Below are 22,621 nucleotides of genomic sequence, written 5' to 3' on the forward strand. Positions count from 1 at the left end.
TCTCTTGAAAGTTTGGGTTTGTTCTCACTGTTCACTTTTGCTGGGGTCAAGCTCAGCTGTCAGAAAGACTTCAACGCCAAGGCTACGGTGTGTAATATATTTGGGTCCATTATTGATTCATTCCATTTCTGACTCATGAGTGACTAGAGGGTTAAAAATTATTATATCAAGTCAGACGAATCAAACTTTACATTATTTTATGCATCGAACAAGAAAATGAAAATCTACAAACCAATCTGTCTGGTGGAGTCTGTCAGTGTGAACTGTCGGACAGTCAGTCCTGCAACTTGTACACGAAATAGGCCGTTTTCTTGCACTTGCAAGTGGCTCAAATTTATATGGCTCAGGGCCAGAAACTCCATAGTATAAATTCCCATCATCCTCCGACTCGTCCTCGGCAATATCGGAATGAAAACACTCAGTTTCATCGCCGCTGAAATCACTCTCTGATTCGCATCTCACCATTGTTCACACGCTGTTTCCGAATGTTCACAAAGTTTTCGGAGAACGTGACGTCATAGCATCTTCGGTAACTTCCGGACTGTTTTTCGATCACTGACAAAAGTTTTGACTTAAAAGTTAATTTTAGCATATTTTGAGTTTCAAATGTAAGAAAATAATTGCCCAACGATTATTAACGTGCTTACAACCTTCGAATCACGCGAAGTCATCATCGACCCAAAACCTGCTCTTTAATGGTTCGGGTAGCTGACTTGGGATCTTAAGGTCCTGAGTTAGAGCCCCTTTGGCTGCTGAATTAACACCAGGAGGGTTGACTCAGCCTGTCATCTTTCTGAGGTTGGTGAAATGGGTACGAGCACAGCATCAGTGGCACAGCCACGCTTCCAAGAAATGATAGCTACCTGGCAGCCAATCTGCCATACACATGTAGCGTATCGTACATGTGGATCCAGTTTCGGTGCCATTATTAACTGTTGTTTGTCTACTAAATCTTGTTTAACAGTTCATGAAAAAGAAGAAAAGGCTCGTAATGGGAAGTAATCCTCCACACGCAAATAATGACTCATCTTTGCTCAAAAACCGTGAGTGGACAAAATGAAAGACCATGATAACTAAATCAGAATGCAATAGGTTTCCCGTGATTGGTACAAACCTGTGATATTAGGACCCGTGATATTTGAGGGTTTACTTTATTTGCAGTTGATAAAATGCGACCTGCTTTAACATTCACGGCCCTTTGCTTTGCATTTAAAAAAATTTGCAGACGCATATAATTTTTTTTCATGCATTATAAGTGAGCTGCGTGGCATGGCCCACCATTCACACTATAAACCTAGCTGCCCGGCATGTCCCACCATTCGGGCTATAAAGTGAGCTGCACGGCCTGTCCCATCATTAGTTCTATAAACATAGCTGTGTGGCATGCCCCACCATTTGTGCTATAAACCGAACTGCACGGCATGTCCCACCATTCACGCAATAAAGATGCTCCACTGCATCTACCACCAGCTGTGTAATGTGTCATCCTTCATGAGTCACACAATTAAAACACTTCACCGTATCTCTTACCAGCTGCTATAGACATCATCACCTATGAGCTATACATTAAAAATGCTTCACCGCATCTATTACCACCTGCATAAGACGTCATCACCCACAAGTTGCACAATTAAAACACCTCACCACATCTTTACCAGCTGCTGAAGATGTCATCACTGGAGAGTTACACAATTATAACGCATCACTGCAATTACCACCAGCTGCAGAAGATGTTTTTACTCTCCAACATCCCCCACAAACAATACGCAGACTATTCACCCTCCTGCATCTCCCCACAATTCCTGCATAACTACTTATGTACAGCATGTCCTGGGTATCAGCCATTCTGCCCGTCCTGCTGCCTTGACCTGTGTTTTGCCTCTCGCTCTGCTCATTGATCAAACGTAGCTCCCAAGCTCATGACCAGTGCCAGAGACGGGTTGACTGCCAAGCCAAATGGCAGAAGAAAGTGATGAGCCTAAGTGACAAAGTTGAGCTGCTGGACCGGCTTTCAAAAGGAGGGAATGCGTTCTCTGTGGGCAGACTGTATGGAGCAAACAATTCCATCACTCACTACATACGGAAGAACGAGAAGGCAATCTGAGACAGTGTTGCAGCGAGCGCTGTACTGAGCATCAAAGTGGTCACCCAGGTTCGGAATGCCCACATGGAAAGGATGGAGAAGGTTCTCGACGTATAGATAGAGGACAACTCGCAAAAGAACATGCCTCTAAGTGGACCTCTCATTCGCGCAAAGGCGATATATATGTATGTGTATATGGCTGGCATGGATGGCGCTAGCACGAGTAATGCAGGTGCGGCTATGAGTGATGCACTGAGTGATGTGGGTACGAGCGGCCCCAGTCCATTCCGAGTGAGCAGTGGATTGTTTGACCACTTTAAGAAGCGGAACGGTCTTTGCAAGATCAAACTGTCAGGCGAGCGTGCCTCGGCAGATCATGAGGCAGCCAAAACATTCCCTGCTCAACTTGCGCATCTCATCAAGGAGGAGGGGTATCTGCCAGAGCAGGTGCTTCATGTGGCTAGACCAGCCTATTTCGGAAAAATATGCCAACGCAAACTTTCATCTCTAAGCGTGAGAGGACAGCATCAGGGTTCAAGGCCGCAAAGTACCAGCTATCTCTTCTCCTCTGCACAAACACAAAAGGGAACTATGATGAAGCCCATGATGCTGTACCTTTCCCTGAACGCGCCTGCTCTCAAGGGGAAGAACAAGCATGCTGGCAATGTTTTAGAGGGCCAACAGGAAGGCATGGGTAATGGCAGCAATCTTCATGGACTGGTTCCATAACTGTTTCGTCCCTCAGGTGGAGTACCTGTGGAAAAACAAACAAAAAAAAACCCCCTTGCATTCAAGGTTTCCTGCTCATTAATAATGCTCCTGGCCACTCCGGGGACCTCAAGGTGCTTCGCCTGAACATCAAGGTTATCTTTCTGCCACCCAATACCACCTCTCCACCTGGGATCCAGCCACTCGACCAAGGGGTAATCTCCACTTTCAAAACATACTATACCCGCCACACCTTCCTCCGCATTTTGAATGCGAGAGAATCCGACCCAGAGCTCACCATCGGGCAGTGTTGGAAAGAATTCAACATAGCCCACTGTATTGGCACCAATTCCATTATAGTGGGTACATAGGGTGGCAGTCACAGGATGAGTCTCATCCCTCAAGGGAAACTCATGCTATAATCTCTTTTAAAATGGTGCATGTTGTTTGAACCTGTCTGAACCTCCTGTTTGAATGTACCCAATTTCCTTCAATCCTGTATTAATGCTGGCAGAAGAGACATGTGGAGTTTTACATCCATCCAAAGGATGGCAAACGTTGATGAATCGGCCTGCCTATGAAATCTCTCTCTCTCTCTTTCTCTTTCTCTTTTTCTCTCTCTCTCTCTCTCCCCCCCCCCCGCCCCCCCATGTGAGTACCCCTCCTCTGCCATGCTGTTTGGTGTTTCCACTTTCCCCATGTGTTCGTTTTCTACTTGTGAACTTTTCCCGTGTTTTTTTCCTTCCTGTCTGGAGAAAGAGAGAGACAGAGACAGAGACAGAGACAGAGACAGAGACAGAGACAGAGACAGAGACAGAGACAGAGACAGAGACAGAGAGAGAGAGAGAGAGAGAGAGAGAGAGAGAGAGAGAGAGAGAGAGAGAGAGAGAGAGAGAGAGAGAGAGAGAGAGAGAGAGAGAGAGAGAGAGACCACGGTCTCGTGGCGAGAAAATCGTAGGCCGAAGGCCTGTCATGGCCGCCTGGGGGGGGGGGGGGGTTTCTCGTTCACTGCGACCTTGTTCTTTGTTAATTCTCAACTTTAATCGTTGATTTATTGGTGTTTGTGAAAACGCCTTATTTTCTCTCGATAAAGTTTACTAACTTGTTTTCTTGAGTTAGAATGGCGGGTGAACGTTTCCGTGTCGAGATGTTCGAGTCACTAACTCGTAAACACGCTGTTTTTTGCTTCCCTCCCAGTGAGGTGGAACTTAACGATGTGCTTTCCGCAATCGGTAACATCGTCGGGTTACATAATATTCGTGCTGCTTCTCACATGAATAAGAAGTTTGTGGTGTTTGTGTCGGAGGAACACGTGGTCGCCACGGTGATTGAGCATGGCCTGTTCATCAAACTGAACACTTACCTCTCTGTGTTCGCTTTACAGGCCCCAGCAGTTAAAGTTAACATTAATAATATCCCACCATTTATAAGGAATCAGGACTTGTGTAACCAGTTAAACAAGTTCGGTAAGGTGGTGTCGAGAATCTCAATGGTGCCGATGCGTCATGTTAGTGATATATTTAACCACATCATGTCCTTAGAGGGGTTTATATGATACAACCTGAAAATGGTAAAACGCTGAATGTTGTACTCAGGGTAAAAACCGACGGGTTTGAATATAAAATGTTTGCCTCCTCAGAGGTCATGACGTGTGTTGGGTGTGGAGCTTACGGGCACGTGAAGAGTGTTTGTCCCAATGCGGTTACACAGCAAAAAAGTGAAGGTTCGGTGAGGAACGATTCTTCCTCACCACAAACTGATGGGGAGAAGGTGAATCGGGAGCCAAGCCTCACCCCCACCGGCTGAGGTGTTCGACGAATTGGACTCGTCCACCCCGACCGGCTGGAGAGAGGGTGTGTAATCGTGACGTAATCAATCCACCCCCACCAAACGAGGAAGTGAAAGTGGTTGCTTCCTCTTCTTTACCATCCACTGTACAGGACTGAGGACAGTGTGGACGATATGGAGGTATCTGTTACGAATACCGGGAAAAAAAGGCCAAAAACGGTCAAATGTTGATGCCTTTGATGCTTAGGAGCAGAATAAGGTCCAGATCGTGTCAGGCTCGGTGGACCTCCAAGGGACGTCTCACATTGGAAACCCCTTGGTGGTGCTGGAGTCGTGTGCGGATGTGGAGACTTCGCTTGCTCCAATGGCCGACTCCGAGCGGGACACAGAGAACGGTGAGGTATCTCAGGATGTTTTAAGTGTTTGTCCTGTTAGCCAAACTTGTTCAGACGAGTTAACAGTTATGTCTGACAGTGATGGAGAAATAAATAAAGGGGAAAATAACTGTGAGTTAAATGTCAACCCCTCCCTCACAGATGATGATGTAAGCGTTGTAGAGGGGAAGGACATGAACAAGGCAAATTCGGAGGGGTCTGTAAACAGAGCAGAACTTTCTGTTGAGCCAAAATTAAGTGTTCCACAAGTAATAGGAGAGGCCATAGATGAAGCACTTGATTCAGATGAAACCTCTTCGACCCCACATTTTAGTGCTTTAAGCTCTCAAGAGGATGAAGGGGGAAACGACACAAGCTTAGTGTCTCAAGAAAATGTGACTAAATTCCTGGATGATACATTCAGGAAAAGACGTAAAAATCAAAGATTACTTCCCGAATTTACACGATTTCATGAAAACTGCAAGGAGTATGATTCGTCATCCTTATCAGGTTAACATGTCAGATCCTCAATTCCAAAGGTTAAGGAAATGTGTTACTCGGGCTGGTAAAGAGCTTCAAGAATAACAAACAGAATGGAGATAAAAGTAGAATCCCTGAACATCAATCGAGGCCGCAGTTGTGTGCGTTGCCTCCAGGTATTTCAGCTCTTCCAAAATGAAAAAATTGATGTGCTAATGCTACAGGAGACGCATGCAAATCAGTCTTCTGAGGATGAGTGGTGTAAAATCTTTAAAGGTTGTCTTTTTTTCTGAGTGTGCTTGTTGAGGCCAAGGCTGGTGTGGCAATAGTGTTGCATCCTCGACTTCAGCCTTCGGAGATAACTTGTAAGGAAATTTGCAAAGGTTACTTACTGTCTGTGCAATTTGTCAGTTGTAACCTAAAGATTTGCATGACAAATGTTTACTCTCCGAGTGCTAACTCTGAAAGAGGTGCCTTTCAGTACAAGTTGACAGAGTTTGTAAGCACCATTGACTTCACCATGTTGTTGTGTCTGGGGGGTGACTGCAACTGCACGCTCAACCCACAACTTGATCGGAACACTTGTGAGCCTCATCCACCCAGTGCAAGTCCTTTGGCACACCTCGTCAAAAAGTTTAAACTGGTGGATGTGTGGCGGGTACAAAACCGTAATATCCGTCAGTATACATGGGTTTGTGCATCAAGAAATGTTTTGATGATGGCTCGCCGAGACAGATTTTATGTTAATAATGAAATGGTAAACATTGTTAAGAACTCTTATATAAGGCCATCTGGTTTTTCCGATCATCACATGATTGTTATGGTGTGTGGCTTTCCTCATCATGTCTGTGGAAGTGCAAATTGGACTTTTAATTTGAAACTTTTACAAAGTGCACATTTTATGTGCACTTTCTCTCTCTCTCTCTCTCTCTCTCTCTCTCTCTCTCTCTCTCTCTCTCTCTCTTACTGTCTCTCTCTCTCTCTCTCTCTCTCTCTCTCTCTCTCTCTCTCTCTCTCTCTCTCTCTCTCTCTCTCTCTCTCTCTCTCTCTCTCTCTCTCTCTCTCTCTCTCTCTCTCTCTCTCTCTCTCTCTCTCTCTCTCTCTCTCTCTCTCTCTCTCTCTCTCTCTCTCTCTGTCTCTCTCTCTCTCTCTCTCTCTCTCTCTCTCTCTCTCTCTCTCTCTCTCTCTCTCTCTCTCTCTCTCTCTCTCTCTCTCTCTCTCTCTCTCTCTCTCTCTCTCTCTCTCTCTCTCTCTCTCTCTCTCTCTCTCTCTCTCTCTCTCTCTCTCTCTCTCTCTCTCTCTGTCTCTCTCTCTCTCTCTCTCTCTCTCTCTCTCTCTCTCTCTCTCTCTCTCTCTCTCTCTCTCTCTCTCTCTCTCTCTCTCTCTCTCTCTCTCTCTCTCTCTCTCTCTCTCTCTCTCTCTCTCTCTCTCTCTCTCTCTCTCTCTCTGTCTCTGTCTCTCTCTGTGTCTCTCTCTCTCTCTCTCTCTCTCTCTCTCTCTCTCTCTCTCTCTCTCTCTCTCTCTCTCTCTCTCTCTCTCTATCTATCTATCTATCTATCTATCTATCTATCTATATATATATATATATATAATTCCAGCAATCTCTGTGTGTATGTGTGACCGCTGTTTCTCGACAACCACTGGTCCGATCTAATTGAAACTTGCCAGATATATTGCTGGGGACCTGAGGATGTGCCTTTTCAAGGTTTGATATTAATCGGACAAGTGCTTACCAAGTTATGGCCATTTATTTACCAACCAATGACATGGCACGTTGCAGCGTAGGCGTGGCTGCGTAGGCCGGTGTGTGGCCAGCTGACAATGACGTCACGGGCTGTGCCGGTTACATGGCAAGCAAAGACAGGGAGGTAAACTTGATTTTAATTTGGATTTTAATTAACTCTGTGTGGAAGTGTGGTTGGCACGAAAACGCGAGAGCGAAGGAGTGGCCTGTGTGGTTGTCGTTTCTGGCTCGTGGTTTGAAAGTTTTTTTTTTTTTTTTTTTTATTGCACGTACGGCCACGCACCAACAGGCATGCGCCAGTATATATAAGTGTATGTATGTATATATATATATATATATATATATATATATATATATATATATATATATATATATATATATATACATATTCATTATTTTTTTTTTTTTTAAGTACTATATAATTTCTGTAAAGTGTTGGTGTTGCCAAAGGTCTTGCTTCACAACGATTATTCTGGGATCTTTGCCATTGCCCTTCCAGCATTTTTTGTCCATGCTCTATCATTTTAAATGCCTTGCATCAAGCAAGAAAATAGCATGTACCATTAAAAAGGTCTTTGTTATGATTCGGCCGTGGTTTGAACCACCAACCTTCCAGACTCAGAACCAACCTCCCAGGCTCATCTATCTTTATAAGCGGGGTCATGACATCTGTCTGTCTGTCTGCCCAGTCCCTGTCCCTCAAAGTGACACGTATTCTTCCAAAAATCCTCTTCTTTCTTTCCTCAAGTCTAAACACAATAATCACCTCCTTTTTTTATTATCCCTATTTTTTTCCTCCTATGAAACTCCTTGACTCTGTTGTCATGAGGTCTTCCCCACAGGATTTCAAGAGTGCTTCCCAACACCACTTCATGGTCTCTTCCTTTTTTATCGCTGATGTTTATTACACCCAATGAGAGCATTTTCTGACCTATATCCTATATTTTCTCCAATTCTGCTGTGGTGCATCCTTTTATTTCCTTCACACACTTCCCTTTACCCCATTTTGTCTATTGATCCACTGACCTCTGTTGTTCTGCTCTTCCATGAGCCTCAATGCCTACAGGACAAGAAGTTGTTTCTGAAACAAATATCGTCACATGCAGTGACTATAAGATTGCAGAATCTACAGTATATATGGTCAAAATGAGCAAGACGGATAAAAACTGCCATTTCAAACTCCATGGCACATTATGCTAATGATATGCAACTGTTGTAAGGCATATTTATTGGCTTTTCTTTACTGGCCTTTTTCATTTCTGCTCTTTTCTACCTTTGTTTTTATTGGTTCACGAGCGCCAGCCAGAGTGACCACTATATTCGTTATGTCTGTGTGTCTGTCTGTGTGTCTGTGTGTCTGTCTTTCCAGAGCATAACTCCGTGGACTTTGATCCGATCTTGATGAAACTTGGTGATGTGTTCGATAGCAATGTCTAGTTGTGTTTTTTTTTGGATGAGCGCGTGCTATGCCCATTGTGGGTGGAGCCACGCCCAAAAATAGCCATTTTTAGGGGGTAGTCGGATTAAAAATCTATCTTCTCGGGAATTGACTGAATGGAATGGGTTCTTAGGAATTTGAATAGCAAAATGAATTATCTAAAACTTGTCATTGTCCGATTTTTCATTTTCTTCCCAAGGTCAAGGTCACAAGGTCAAAAACTTAGAAAATTGTGAATTTTGACAAAATCATACGACTGCCCAAACTTTGAGAGCCAGGATGACATATATTTTTATGCATAATCTTGAGGTCATTCCCCACCTAAAGTCTTGAAACCATTTTGCTCTATCTCGAACACCTTGCCCGTGGTGCCCCCTTCAATTTTGTTTTTAGGCTGATTTCATCAAAGTATGGATAATCCGTGGCGTGCGAAATGCCATATAGCCTATATGACGTTATATTGTTCCTGGAATGTTCCAGAGGAAGTTTTGCATCAAAGGTCATAATCCTTGACCTTTGACCTTTAAAGGCCACAAAGGTCAAATTTTCAAATTTGTGGGAATCAAACTGGGTTTTCGACCTTCTTCGACGAACTAACTCAAATAAGCTATAGCACGTATCCTGTTTCCTTATTTTGATGTCCACAACATTGTTTTATGACCTTTAAGAGTTATGCAAAGGTCAAATTTTGAAGTTGTTGAATGAAACTGGGTTTTCGACATTTTGCAGCTGTTGATTGAAGGCCACTATAATTAATTATAACTTGGTCAAAAATTATCACATTGTCTCACCCTTGACTTCTGAAACAATCTACATCATCAAATACCGCTCATGAACCATTGTCGTCTTCAGACTTGTCTTTACTTGTTTTCAGGCTTCCTTTTTCTATTTCGACTTACTTTTTATCTCAGCTTCCTTCAATCCTTGCCATTAATTGGTTATTTTGTTTTCAGCACCTTTGCATTCATTGTGTCCTTTATCTTTAAGAATTATTTTCTTAATGTTTGTGATTGTGTTTTTATTCTGTTGCTTTAGCTTCTGAGGCAAATGAAGCATTCAACAGGGCTTGTGTTTATAAATATATATTTATATATTTCTGAAACGAGAGAGTTCCTACAACACCTAATCCCACACAATCTTGAGAAAAAGGACATGGGAATGCTCTTTTAGACTATTACTTTCTCTTTCTAAGCACAATCTGTATTTCTTAAGAGCTGCAATTTTGTCTCAATCTCTATTCCCCAATGCCAATACTGTGAGCGGCACATTTGATTGGTCTAGATGGCATACAATGGCGTCATATTTTGTCCAAATACTGCAAAGCTGGAGGTTTTTGGAAGTTGCAAGAAGACGATTTGGTGTTCAAGTATATAATTAAATTCAAATTAAATAAAGGTTTTAAAGACTACAAAAACACTGAATCGGAAGTCTACTGCTGTTGATGCACCATCTTTTACACCACCTTGTTTAACACATTAAATTGGTTCTTCGTACCTGTTATGTCCTTTATGACTTCCCTAAAAATTGTAAGTTTCCTGTTCGGACTGATTTTCAATTTTGTTTGACTGCCAGAAAGACAGGTAGACTAAAAATTATCTCACTCCTCTCTGTGCGTGCACGCTCGGGATGAGTTTCCGTACAATTTGCCAAATTCAAAGCCAAAGTTCTGCTAAACTACAGGTTCATGTTCTGATTCATGTTCTACAATGTTCAAAATATAGCGTTGAATTGAAATTAAGTTGTTCCTTGATCGTCTGGAGACAGACAGACAGACAGAGTGAACCAATTGCTTAAACCCACTTTTTGCTTTGTACATGGGGTAAAAACTATTTGACCATTATACATGCCATTATGGAAGGGAGTCTATAGATACAAGCTTTGTGGAGAGATCTTTCTTCTGTTTAACTGAACTTCTCACTTGTATGACAATTGAAAAGTTTAATGATGACAAATTATAACTGAAAATTCCAAGCCTTGTGTTGGCTTTGTGGTTATAGGGTGGCTGACTTCGGATCCTAGGGTCCTGAGTTCTAGCCTCGTTGGTTGCTGAATTAACACCAGGTTGGGTTGACTCTGCCTGTCATGCTTCCGAGGTTGGTGAAATGAATACCAGTGAACTGGTAGAGGGGCACAGCATCAGCAGCACAGTCGTGCCTCAACAAAATGATAGCTACCCTGCAACCAAGTTGCCATAAACAAGAACAAAATAGAACTGAAAATGCCTATATAGTGCTTATATTGCAAAATAGGCAGCAGTTGATTGTAATTTAAAATACTCTCTGCTTTATTCATGGTGGAATCACAGCTGCCTTTGTTTAATCCTCAGCTTCATCTGCAATTCAAACTCATTTATTCAATATCTGAAACTTAGTACTTTATCATATCACATTTTGATTTTCTGCAAACCTGAGGCTTAGTCATAAATCCTGGATCTCATTCGAAATTTAGCATTTACAGGTGGATTTAAGAAGTCATCCCCTCCATTTGGATTGGTTTACAATCTCAAACAATGGGTACACTATTGGGGTTCATTGAAGCTTGTGTGTAGTATTTCTGTTCACCGAACCCAACGGATTTGAGATCCATGATGTGTGTTCCATATACTATCGCTGTGTGATGCCATCCTGATTCATTCAATGCAATATCTTCCTTCTTCTCCAATGGAACAAATAATGGATCTCAAGTGACATAATTTCCAGATTTTCTGCTGTTCATTCTGTTGGCACCTTGAGCCAAAGGACTTGTTGACACCTTGAGCCAAAGGACTGCATTGATATCACTCTGAAGGTGGCATTCATTTGCACCCCTTATAAGTCCCAGACAATGACGATACTTTTGTAAGGCCTATGACTTGATTATGTCATGTTACTCTTGAAAAAAAATCCCCACTTTTAGTCGGCTTGGCACTGCAGTGCATGCCGAGTTATCTGTAGTTTCTCAAAAGGCAAAAATTCAATATCATTGTCCTATTGTTCTGGTCCAATTCAATATTGGACACGGTTACCTCTCTGTTCAGTGAAACTTATGGCCCTCATAAAAGCACAATTGTGATCATCTTGGTAGTTAGTTATATAAATGTAGTCTTAAAGGCACACAAGGATTGTGGGGATCTCATGGTCATGAGGAACGAGGTGGTCCTCCTTTAGCTAAAAGCGATCAATAATTTTGAACACTAATGTGGCGGAAATTGTTTATAATGCTCCAATCCGACTGTATTTATTGCCTAATGTCTGCATTGGAACCCTTCCTCCACGTTTTATAATGCAGAATGGCATCTGCAGTTATGAAAGCTGACAAACAGCCAAAACACGTTTAACTTACCAATCTAAAATGTGTGGGTGTTCTGCAAATGAGATGCAATTGTCCAAGGTGCCAAAATTAAATTAATGAGACGTATTCAAAATAAAATTTCACTATGTATTCCAAATAAGGAGATATATTCAAGTATTAAAAAAAAAAAAAAAATTTATCAGTTGTATTCAGTCAGGTCTTGCTTCACCTGCCCTCTCACTTCTCTGTCCAACCCCTGTCCCTCTAGGTCACATGCATTCTGCTAGAAACGCTTTCCTTGTTTCCCTCCCCAAGTCGTAATTCCCTTATTCTCATCTGTAGAACTGTCTTCCTGAGTCTGTCATCATCTTGAGTTCTTTTCTATAGGATTTCCAGTCTTCTGCCCAACTATCACCTCATGGTTACTTCCATTTCCACCACTGAGCATTACTACTGTCACTGAGACCTTTTTGCTACTATCCTTTTTGCAAATTCCTCCCCTTGGGTTATGATGCATCTATTTGTTGGCCAAAAGTTTTCCCTTTGCTCATCTCAGCTAATATCACATTGCCCCATTGTTGTCACACAGCCAGTCTTAATGTAGACTTACCATGATATCCCACTTTTTCCCCTTGCTTTAGTTTTGCTATTGTCTTTCCCACTGCTGTCATATTGTCCCCCCCCCCCGTCCCTCTCATTGTGCGCCACTGTTGTCCAACAGCTCATCTCAATATAATTGCCATATTGTCCCACTATTTCACTTTGTTCCATTTTGTCTGTTGTTCCATCCCCCCCTGTTTTGTTTTTCCAAGAGATTTGACACCTGTATAACAAAGTGATAAGTCGTTCTATTTCATTGCATCATATATTTAATGATAAAACATATATATATATATATATATATATATATATATATATATATATATATATATATATATATATATATATATATATATATATATATATTCCATATGCAAAAGAGTACAAATTCTTACTCCTCCTGTCCACCCTCCCCTTCCCCACCTCTCTCCTTACTCCTCTGACATGTTCTATACATGTCCCTTTTCCTTCGCATTTTCTCCCCACTCCTCCCACACCCATAATGCTCCTTCTTCCTCAACTATTATCTCGATTTTACTTACTTTTCTCTATATACAGTATATCTGAAAATGCAGCACATAATCAGGACACCCAATCAGGACATTGTCTGTCTTTGATATACAAAGAACACTTTTAATATATATTGTTACCTCCGCCACCAAAGGTGGATGGAGGTTGTGTTTTCACGTCTGTCTGTCTGTCTGTCTGTCTGTCTGTCTGTCTGTCTGTCTGTCTGTCTGTCTGTCTGTTTGTTTGTTTGTCAGTGAGTAGGATATCTCAAAAGGTTATGAACGGATTTGGATGAAACTTGGTGGACAGGTTGGGTGTGTAGCTAGGACGAATTGCTTCAATTTTTTTCGTGAATATCCGGATCTGGATCCGATAATTTTTAAAGTGATTCTTCACCATTGAGAGATGGGGCCAAAAACAATATATAACGTGATAGTTCAAAAAGTTTGGACCGATTTGGACAAAACTTGATGGATCACTTGCTTAGGTGACTAGAACAAGCTGATTCGATTTTGGTTCACGTCCAGATCCAGATCCGGCCTATCAGTGGGATACAAGACGTAAACTGTTCAGCCTGGCAGAGGTACGCACCCTTCCAAGTGGCCGTTCTAGTTAGTATTGTTGTTGAGCTTCATATCCGATAATATATATATATATATATATATATATATATATATATATATATATATATATATCTTCTTCTTCTTTCGGCTGCTCCCGTTAGGGGTCGCCACAGCGGATCATCCGTTATGATCCGCATATTGATTTGGCACAGGTTTTACGCCGGATGCCCTTCCTGATGCAACCCTGGTCTCTTACGACACAAGGATAAGGATTGGGTTTCGCCATGATTCCGGGCTGCCCTACACCTTCTCATAGCACAGCCCAGTGCAGAGTGCCCATCCTCAAGCGATCCTCCGAGTAGCCGGATTACAGGCGCACGCCGCTACGCCCGGATATATATATATATATATATATATATATATATATATATATATATATATATATATATATATATATATATATATATATATATATATATATATATATATATATATATATATATATATATGTAATTGAGGATCCTGGCATGATATTCCAGAGATTGTTTATTGAAATCCTGCTGTAGGCAGCAGTTTTAACAACTTAGATTCTAAACTTCCAGAAACTGAGCAACTCTCAATATAATTACAATGTTGACATCAGATTATCAGTTAAAACCAAGGTTGTTGACTAATAGTTTTTGAGGTGATAAGTTTGGGGTGAAGGGTGTAATCCACCTTCACCAACTGGATCTAAATGTATTGCTGCACTTTTATTTGTTGTTGTCTCTTAAAGTCCTTGGGTTACATTGGGCTGGGCATGAAAATGTTATGAACAAAGAGGTAACACTGCAACAACCTGGCTTACCAATTATAAATACTGTTCTTGCAAGTTGCCCGTACCTGCACGGGATTCGAAACGGCATAGGGATGGGGAGGCAAAAATGCAAATGGTGTCTTCTGTTATCGAGCCAGCAAACTGGGAGAAACGATTCACATTTATTGCTGCATCTGATGCAATTTAAATGCTCTAATGGCGGCGATGTGTTCCGTTTGAAACAGTTTTCTCGATATATGTAGTTTCTTGATGGCTAGTGACAAGAATAAAAAATTGTGTTGGTATCAAAGCCAGTGACCAATTGCAAATTAATTGGAAAATATAATAAGGAATTACATTTTCACACAGACACACAGACACACACGCAAGGTATAAAAGTGACATCGAATTGAGGCAATATGTCCGTAAGCACGAGCATGGTTAACGAAAGCATGATGGTTCAGCATTATGAAATATCTATAACTCAAAACGTCTTCGACTAAAGCAAATGCTTGGGTGTAATTATAAAGTGAAAGGCGCTTTCGTTGCTTCAACAATGCCAACCGGTCACCCAGCACTGTATGGAGACCCACACAGCAGGTGGATTTGCTCCGGCTGGCAGGGTTCTCATTTATGTCATGCCAACAGATCTACTCGAAACTATCTAAGGGGACGACACATCGTGTGCGAGGTTTTGCTGTTGCAGCTCATGACCGCTTTGCAGTGATGAATGACCCACTTAAGTGGGACAGGTTAATTACAGTAACGAGCCGCCCACCAACGGGATACTCTATCACTGGCAGAGATCATTTTGCCCGGAGATTAGGTGCCTTGGCCTTATAAATACTTTAATCACGTAATCCCAAGCCACCCAAGCTGGTAAACCGCAGTTATGAAGGCACTAATGGGCACCGCAGCTCTGACATGTCGACGACATGCAACTCCAGATGAGTTTCCAACGGGCAGACTTGAAATGTTCAGTGTTCAAAAGTTGATGTTATTATGCCTCCAGCATTGCCGTGACAAACAAAATGATCATTACAGGCAACAGCTAACCCTTTAACTGGATGTTGAAATGATCAAAAGCTTTTCAAATGTATTGAGACTCAAACAGCAGCATGCCCTGTTTTCAATTTAGCACTTTTTCATTTTGAAGGAGGAGAGAATCGTAATTCGGTTGATTTTATAATAATAGTTGTAGGGTAAGCTGACTGCAGTAGATGTTGATGATGATTGGGAGATTGGGGGAGGGGGGAGTGAGAGTAGTGGGAATAGTTGCCCCCTCTATCCCCTTGCTCTGTGTTCTTTCCATGACCATTCATGATAAAGGGAGTACCTCCACATATGAAGCCATTTTTCAGCCTTTCATTATATATTTTTTATGTTTATTTTTTTTGTGGTAATACAAAAAATAATGTTTGCAATGCACAAAGCAAGGCATACTAATTTGTAGATTATGCTTTTTAAATTGAAGGAGACAGGAACTGAGAAAATATTGCTGTTATAACCATCCTCACAATACTCCGGAAGGATGGTGCAGAGGTAGCGCACTTGCCTTTCAGCTATACATCTTGGGTTCGCTTTCAACTGTCGGATTGTTGCTTCACAGCTATGGTGTTGAATTGAAAAGTGCACCAGTCCTTAAGGCCCGGTCACACCTTGACGTTTTAGCCAGCGATGGCAACATATTAAAATGTATGTAAAACGCTGGCTTACGTTGAACTTTTGATGTTTTTTTTTTTTAAAGATTCGGACATATTCATAGCGACTTGGTCTTATGTATAACGAATTGGTAACGGACACAGAACGTTTCGTTGTGTTATAGATAACTTATACCAACGAATGCTGAACCTGTTGTCGGCCTACACAACCGATGCCCAACGATAGTCTAACTTAGGCATAGCGCGTTGCACGCATCGCCGACGATGTCGTGACGTAGCCTATTAAAAGGCTGACGCACAACGATTCGAATCATAACTGCCGTAGAAATGGAAGTGTCAACATCGCGGTCACACCTTGGCGATCTTGCCAGCGTGTGCCGACCTAAGAAAAATGTGTCTAAAACGTTGGGGCACGTCAAATACCGTATGAGTAAGTTTGGTATACGTGAGTAGAACGCTAAAGTACGCTATCATACGTCGTAGTAAGTAGAGTACGTCAAGAAATTTTAAACATGTTCAAAATTTTTGGACGTACTCGGCGTATGACACACGTTCCGCATGTGATGGGGATAAGTTTTACACACGTCCACAAACGCTACTCATAAGTCGAAACACGTCGCGGTAATGTCTTTTTTACGCGAAACTTATTTCTAACTTATGTTTGACGTGCTTTGAACCAATTCTTTACGTAGTCCCAACACACATCGACGTATGTAGACGTATTCCAATGACGTCTTCCGGTCGACAAAAAAAAATAAATGAACGTGCTTCTAGCTTACAACTGCCATATAAAGACGTGTTCCCAGCGGTTTTGGGAATTGGTATATAAAAATGCTGCTCATAAAAGGGGAGCCCAACAGTGTTTTCGAGTCCTTTTTGAGTCTGTCCATGTCAGCAGTAACAGTATCAGTATTAGTATTAGTATTAGTAGTAGGCGAGTGTGAGGGGGAGGGTGTGGGTTATGATGGATCATCCTTGTGTCCACGGGTAGGAGACATCTTTTCACCATTGTTCGAAGTTCTTCGCGGATAATTTTTTATGGGGCTTTTTCAACAATGAGCTATAGCTTGTTTTTACGATTTAGGTCTATTCATAACGGGTTGGACAAATGCACAATGAACTAATAATGTGCATAGAGCGCTTTGATTACTTATAGATACGATATACCAACGAATAATTATCGTGAAGCTGGCGTTCACAAACTATGCCCAACGATAGCCTAACTTATTCATATCGTGCGGCAGTTTATCTTTGCCGGTGACGTAGGGTTTGCTATTCATAGGCTGCCACTCAACGATTTAAATGGCTGCATCTCCACTATTGAAAGTAGACGCTTACGCTCAACAATTGGATTTTTTTTACACTCAACTACTTTTAAACGGTACCACTCAGCTATTTTCATTGTTTACAATGAACGATTTAAATTGCTGCCACTCGCCTTTGTTTTTTGACGCTGGCACTCGGAAATTTTAATCGTTTCTATTGAATGTGCTAAATCGCTCAAACCCCACTATTGAAAGTAGACGCTTGCGCTCAACAATTCGATTTTTTTTTACACTCAACGACTTTTAAACGGTACCACTCAGCTATTTTCATTGTTTACAATGAACGATTTAAATTGCTGTCACTCGCCTTTTTTTTTTTGACGCTGGGGTTTTGAAATTTGAAGCATTTCTTCTGAACGTGTTAAAACGCTCAAACTCGACTATTTTAAATAGACACTGCCGATGGACAATTGGAATCATAGCCAAGATAGACATCGAAGTGTGAACATCCTCGTCATGCCGAAGAAAAGTTTGAAGAATGCTGCAAATAAGTGTCCTGGCCGTGGCCGTGGACGCTGACGCAAGGACGATCCATTATACCGACGTCTTTCAGCCTATGAGTAACTTAAAGTAACGTCTGTCGATGTGTCGCAACGATCGCGTAACGTGCCAACAACACGTTAGTCATAGGTTAGAAATAAGTTTCGGGTACGCTAAACATTACCTCGGCGTGTCTCAACTTATGATTAACTTACAAGTAGCATGTGTTGACGTCTGTCAACGATCGCAGACCGTGCATACAACTTGTGGCCAGCGTAGCGGAACGTGTGAGTCATACGCCGGCATACGTCGTGAAATTTCAAGCATGAAAAAATTTGAGGACAACCAAAAAGTACAACGACGTATGGCAGTGTTTTTCAGCATGCTCTCAATGTTATCAAAACTTACCCAGAACGTATTCAACGTGTGCCAGCGTTTTAGAAAAAAAATTCAAAAATCGGCATACGTTGACTAAAACGTCAAGGTGTGACCGGGCCTTAAGTTTGATATAAAAGCTGGGTGTCCCGTCTGCTAGCATTAGCTGGTGGACATGAAATATCCCATGGCGTCATATGCGATGAGTAGGTGAGTTGCCAGGACCCTGAACAAATTACAAATACCTACCAGGATCAGTGCCAGTTGAACGTCAGGCCCGGCGAGATGGTTTGTGAAAGACTTTGGTCAAACTTGCTCTTTGAATGACCCTCATAATAGAAGGTGGAAGTAATTTTGCCATTAAACTACTACTTTTTGGTTGTTTTTTTTCTATCCTAAGGCGAGGCTTGTGGAAGACCTAGAACATTGAACAGATGTGCATGCAACAGAACAAAAGGAACAGGAGAAAGAGTGAAGGGGACACCAACAGAGGGAGACTTGGAGGAAAGATGGGTTGGGGAGGATGCACGTGGTGAACAAGATGGATGCACAACCTGGATTTAGGTAGGTTATGATGGACCATGTGCGCACTTGAAAAAACCTATGGGGGTCAAAACACGGAAAGAGCAGAAGGTGCAAGACAAGAAAGGAAGTGGTAGAAGACAAAGAGACCATCGGCCTGTCTGTGATGGGAAAGTGACAGGTACTGGACTCCAATTCAACACGGAAATTCAAATAATCTTGAAAGCCTTGCTTTCTATGATGTCCAGAAAAGGGGCGCACATCACAGGGACACGCCAAAACACATGGGGGCATGGATATTATGCTGGCGGCGTGGTTATTATGCCTTGGGCATGGTTAATTACTGAGGGACATGGTTACAGGAATTTATGACAATGTTAACATTGGCAGCTTCAGGGACAAAATGGAAGAAACTTGCACAAATATTAATGGATGTGTGCATGGAGGCCGCGAGGGGTTAGTCACCGATGTGAGTGTTATGGCGTGAGTGTGATTTGATAGGGTTGAGTGACGCATAGAATTATGGGTGTGGAATATGGAAGGAAGTGATTGTAAGGATGAATGATGGATGATCGCATGTGCTTATTGAGGTTCGTATACTTTGCGTGCACGACAAATTGCCACACGATGTACTCGCTAGCGCTTGCTACGTGTGGGATGATGCCACATTTAGACCTGCCTTTGTCTCCCCGGTAAACCAGGAGAGGCAAAGGCAGGACAACAGATGCTAAATGTGCTACGTGCCACGAAGATGGGAGGGTGCTCCATTCAACGAGGGGTGTCACGTGATCGAGGTTGTTGTCTCATCTGCGGAAAAGTCCTGAACATTGGTCATGGCGTGGTCGACGAGGAATGTTTGTACTCTCTCATCCTCACTCCGTAATTCAAGAGTGCAAAATATGAAGCCAAGATATGCTGTAATAGTCTCCACTGCCCCCGTGGAGGCTTTGTCAGCGTGCAGGACGAGTGACGTGTACGATCCTGAGACCTATGTGAGCGACCCGGCACGTAGAACAAGATCCCGATACCTACGTGAGCGACTCGTTGCGTCCCTGCGGAGAGTCCGGGATAGCCCCAAATGACGTCATAGATATGTCATCTGTCCATGCAACCTCATCCAAGCAGCCACGTTGGTCGTTCCTTCTGAGCAGCGCCACACGGTTGCAAACAGCACCCAGCGTCGTGAGTGTGAAATGCGAATTTGAATGTGTGAGATTCGAACCAGGTGCCCTCTTTGTCAGGATCTGGAGTCACCGTGATGGTTTTGTGTGAACAGTGCTATATATAAACTGTGCCGAGTGCTGTATAACCGCACAGAGCGCCATGAGTTTTGTCAGTGATTTTTAAATGTGATTTTAAACTGCGAGATTCAAACCGGGTGTCTCCTTTGACAGGTTCTCGAGCCGCTCTTCGATTTTGTGGTAGGAGTAAAAAGAACCCGATCATTCGGAAAAAGGGTCGGGCTCATGCAAAAGGGTGATTCGCAATCACTGCCGTGACGTGCCTCGACCGTGATGAGAAGTTGAGGTGTGAGGCAGGGGCAGCTGCCCAGAGGGGGGATCAGAACTCCATCAAGCTGGAGATGAAGGCCTTCCTCCTCCTTTGTAAGCAGCACAAGGCTGCAGATAGCATCATTGACTGGCTATGGGTGTGGCTATGCTGCTGATGCAATGCCCGATTACATGTACACTGGTACTCATTTTGCCGACCTCAGAAGGATGACAGGATGAGTCAATGACGACAGGGGCTCGTACTCAGGACCCTAAGATCCCAAGCCAGCCACCCTAATGCTTCAGTCACATTTGGATCGGCGGCCGTAGGGTCTACAAAATCTATGGCCACTAGCAATTAATTATAGGGCGGCTGCAGTATTTCCACGGTCACACAATGTAACAGTCACATATGTTTTTATTTTTTGGGTAGCCGCACGGGGTATTTAGAAATTGTGGAGACCCAAAACGTGGGGGTGCCATACGGTCATTGATTTCATGTTGCACGGTGACCTTAGGGCGTCCCTGCGGCGGCCATAGAATTTTCAAGGCAGACGCAAGTTAGCCTCAAGGTGACCGCAGGGGGCCCTAAGGCAAACGTGGAAATAGTGCGGCTGCCGTAATTTTTGGGGGGTTGGCAAAATTCGTTTTTCATTGATAAGAGCCTACGGAAAACGCACAAATAACGCAAGCCCACTGTACGCCCTACGTACGGTCGATGTGGAACACATCTACATTATTGCTACGGCCAACCTAGAAATGAAAAAAGTTATAACTCCGCGCTTTAATTCCACGGAGACCCCTACGGCCTGTAAAAGATAGCCATACGGCATAGGGCCACCCTGAGGCCACCTCAGAAACTCTGCGGCTGCCGCACGTTTCTGTCAATTCGCGGGGGGGGGGGGGGGGTGGGGGGTACGGCCGCTGTATCCTAGCCGTAGAGCAAATGTGACTCATGCTTAACCGCTAAGCCAAGACCAGGCTAATGAAGGCCTTGTTGATCAATAAGAGTTCATGTGTGCCAAAGATGCCCAGTCGTCGACTGGCTTTCTACTATTAGTAATAGAGCCATCTTCACATTAATATCTACGTAGTGTCACACTTTCAATCTTCGACACAAGCCGCAATGAACAGATATTTCTGGGCTTACAATCATGAATGAATTTGGAAAAAAAAAAAACTTTGCAATTTCCTGTATATTGAAGAAGAAGAAGAAAAACAAGGTGTACAGGACAATTTGTGGATGAGTTGGGTAGATTGGGTGGAGGGGGGTGGAAGCAGCTACAGCCGAATATAAAGCAGTGAAATTTAGACAGGAGAAACAGCTGCAGATATATGTGTAAAGTAAAAGAGGAGGAAGAAAGGTGGTGTTTAGAAAATAAAACGAATGGTGAGGAGATATATAGTGGGTTAGAAAGGAAAGAAAGTGTAGAAATGCATCATCGTAGGGGGTAGGTGAAGCACATGGTGAGAAGTGTAATAAAACAGCTGGGGACACCTGATGTGTGGCGTTCTCTTTTTCCCCAAGTGAGAGAAGAATAATTTGAGTTGAGCTAAGTGGACAAGAGAGCCAATGGTCAACAAGCCTATTCATCTCGGAGGAGCTGGAGGATGGACAGATATTGCTTCAGCTTTAGGACCCTGAACAGCAAACAGTTGAAAACATAAATATCACCAAACTTTAGAGGGTGAATGAACAGCAAGCCTTGCACATATGCTTTCAATTCCAAGGATTTGGACTCGACCAATGTGGGGTCCCCAGCCTACAATAGGAAGCGATGCACCATGAAGAAAGGATGGCCTGACTGATGATACTCAAATGGCATCTCGCTTTGGAAGCATTAAGCTTTGAAATGAGCTGCTCAGAAGTAAACTGGTCGATCCAACATGATAAAAGTTCTGAGACAAATGGGTTCAAAGTTCAGAATTATTTCCCTCCCATGGGAATCCTTTTAGAATCCCATTCAACTCCGATGGGACAAGCATAGGTCTCATCATCAAACGTGTTGTTGATAACCGCCGTTAATACCAGAGGTGCATCAATCGTGAATGTTTACTTTCATGCACTTTACTTTTTCAACTCAATTTTGCTGTGAATATGGGATAGGCATGGTGGACTCAGGGCCTCAAATATAGTCCCAGTAAGTCTAATTTGTTCTGATAGTGAAGTGCAGAAGCCCAAAGGAATGCTATGCCAGTGCGTTGATCATAAATCAGATTTAGCTTAGTGAAGGTAATGGTTAATCAAATTGGACCAAATATGATCTTATCCATGATAGTGCATTCAATTAACCATAGATCACTTGATCTTGACCTTCGTTGTAAATCATTGTTATCTTACGTCGTCTGCTATAAATGTTTGATGATTCCATTATTTCCTTATAATTTGAAGAAAACTAAACCGCATGTAGTTT

The 22,621-nt window shown here is 42.6% G+C and overlaps 1 protein-coding gene across 3 annotated transcripts in view; it reads left to right on the plus strand.

Annotated features, from left to right (window-relative positions):
- Positions 1-4,734: 4,734 nt before the first annotated feature.
- LOC147018910 (uncharacterized) overlaps positions 4,735-22,621 on the plus strand; it is a 295,213-nt gene continuing 277,326 nt past the window's right edge. For all 3 annotated transcript variants that reach the window (XR_015062581.1, XR_015062580.1, XM_085899020.1), the window contains exon 1: positions 4,735-4,974. Coding sequence is in view for 1 of the 3 variants with exons in the window: in XM_085899020.1 (XP_085755146.1) it covers positions 4,804-4,974 (171 nt within the window). In the remaining 2 variants the exon portion in view is untranslated. The remainder of the gene's footprint in view (positions 4,975-22,621) is intronic.

This window comes from Eptatretus burgeri, chromosome 10 (assembly GCF_056783735.1).
Source record: "Eptatretus burgeri isolate ZD-2024b chromosome 10, Ebu_testis_v1, whole genome shotgun sequence".
Classification (NCBI taxonomy): domain Eukaryota; kingdom Metazoa; phylum Chordata; class Myxini; order Myxiniformes; family Myxinidae; genus Eptatretus; species Eptatretus burgeri.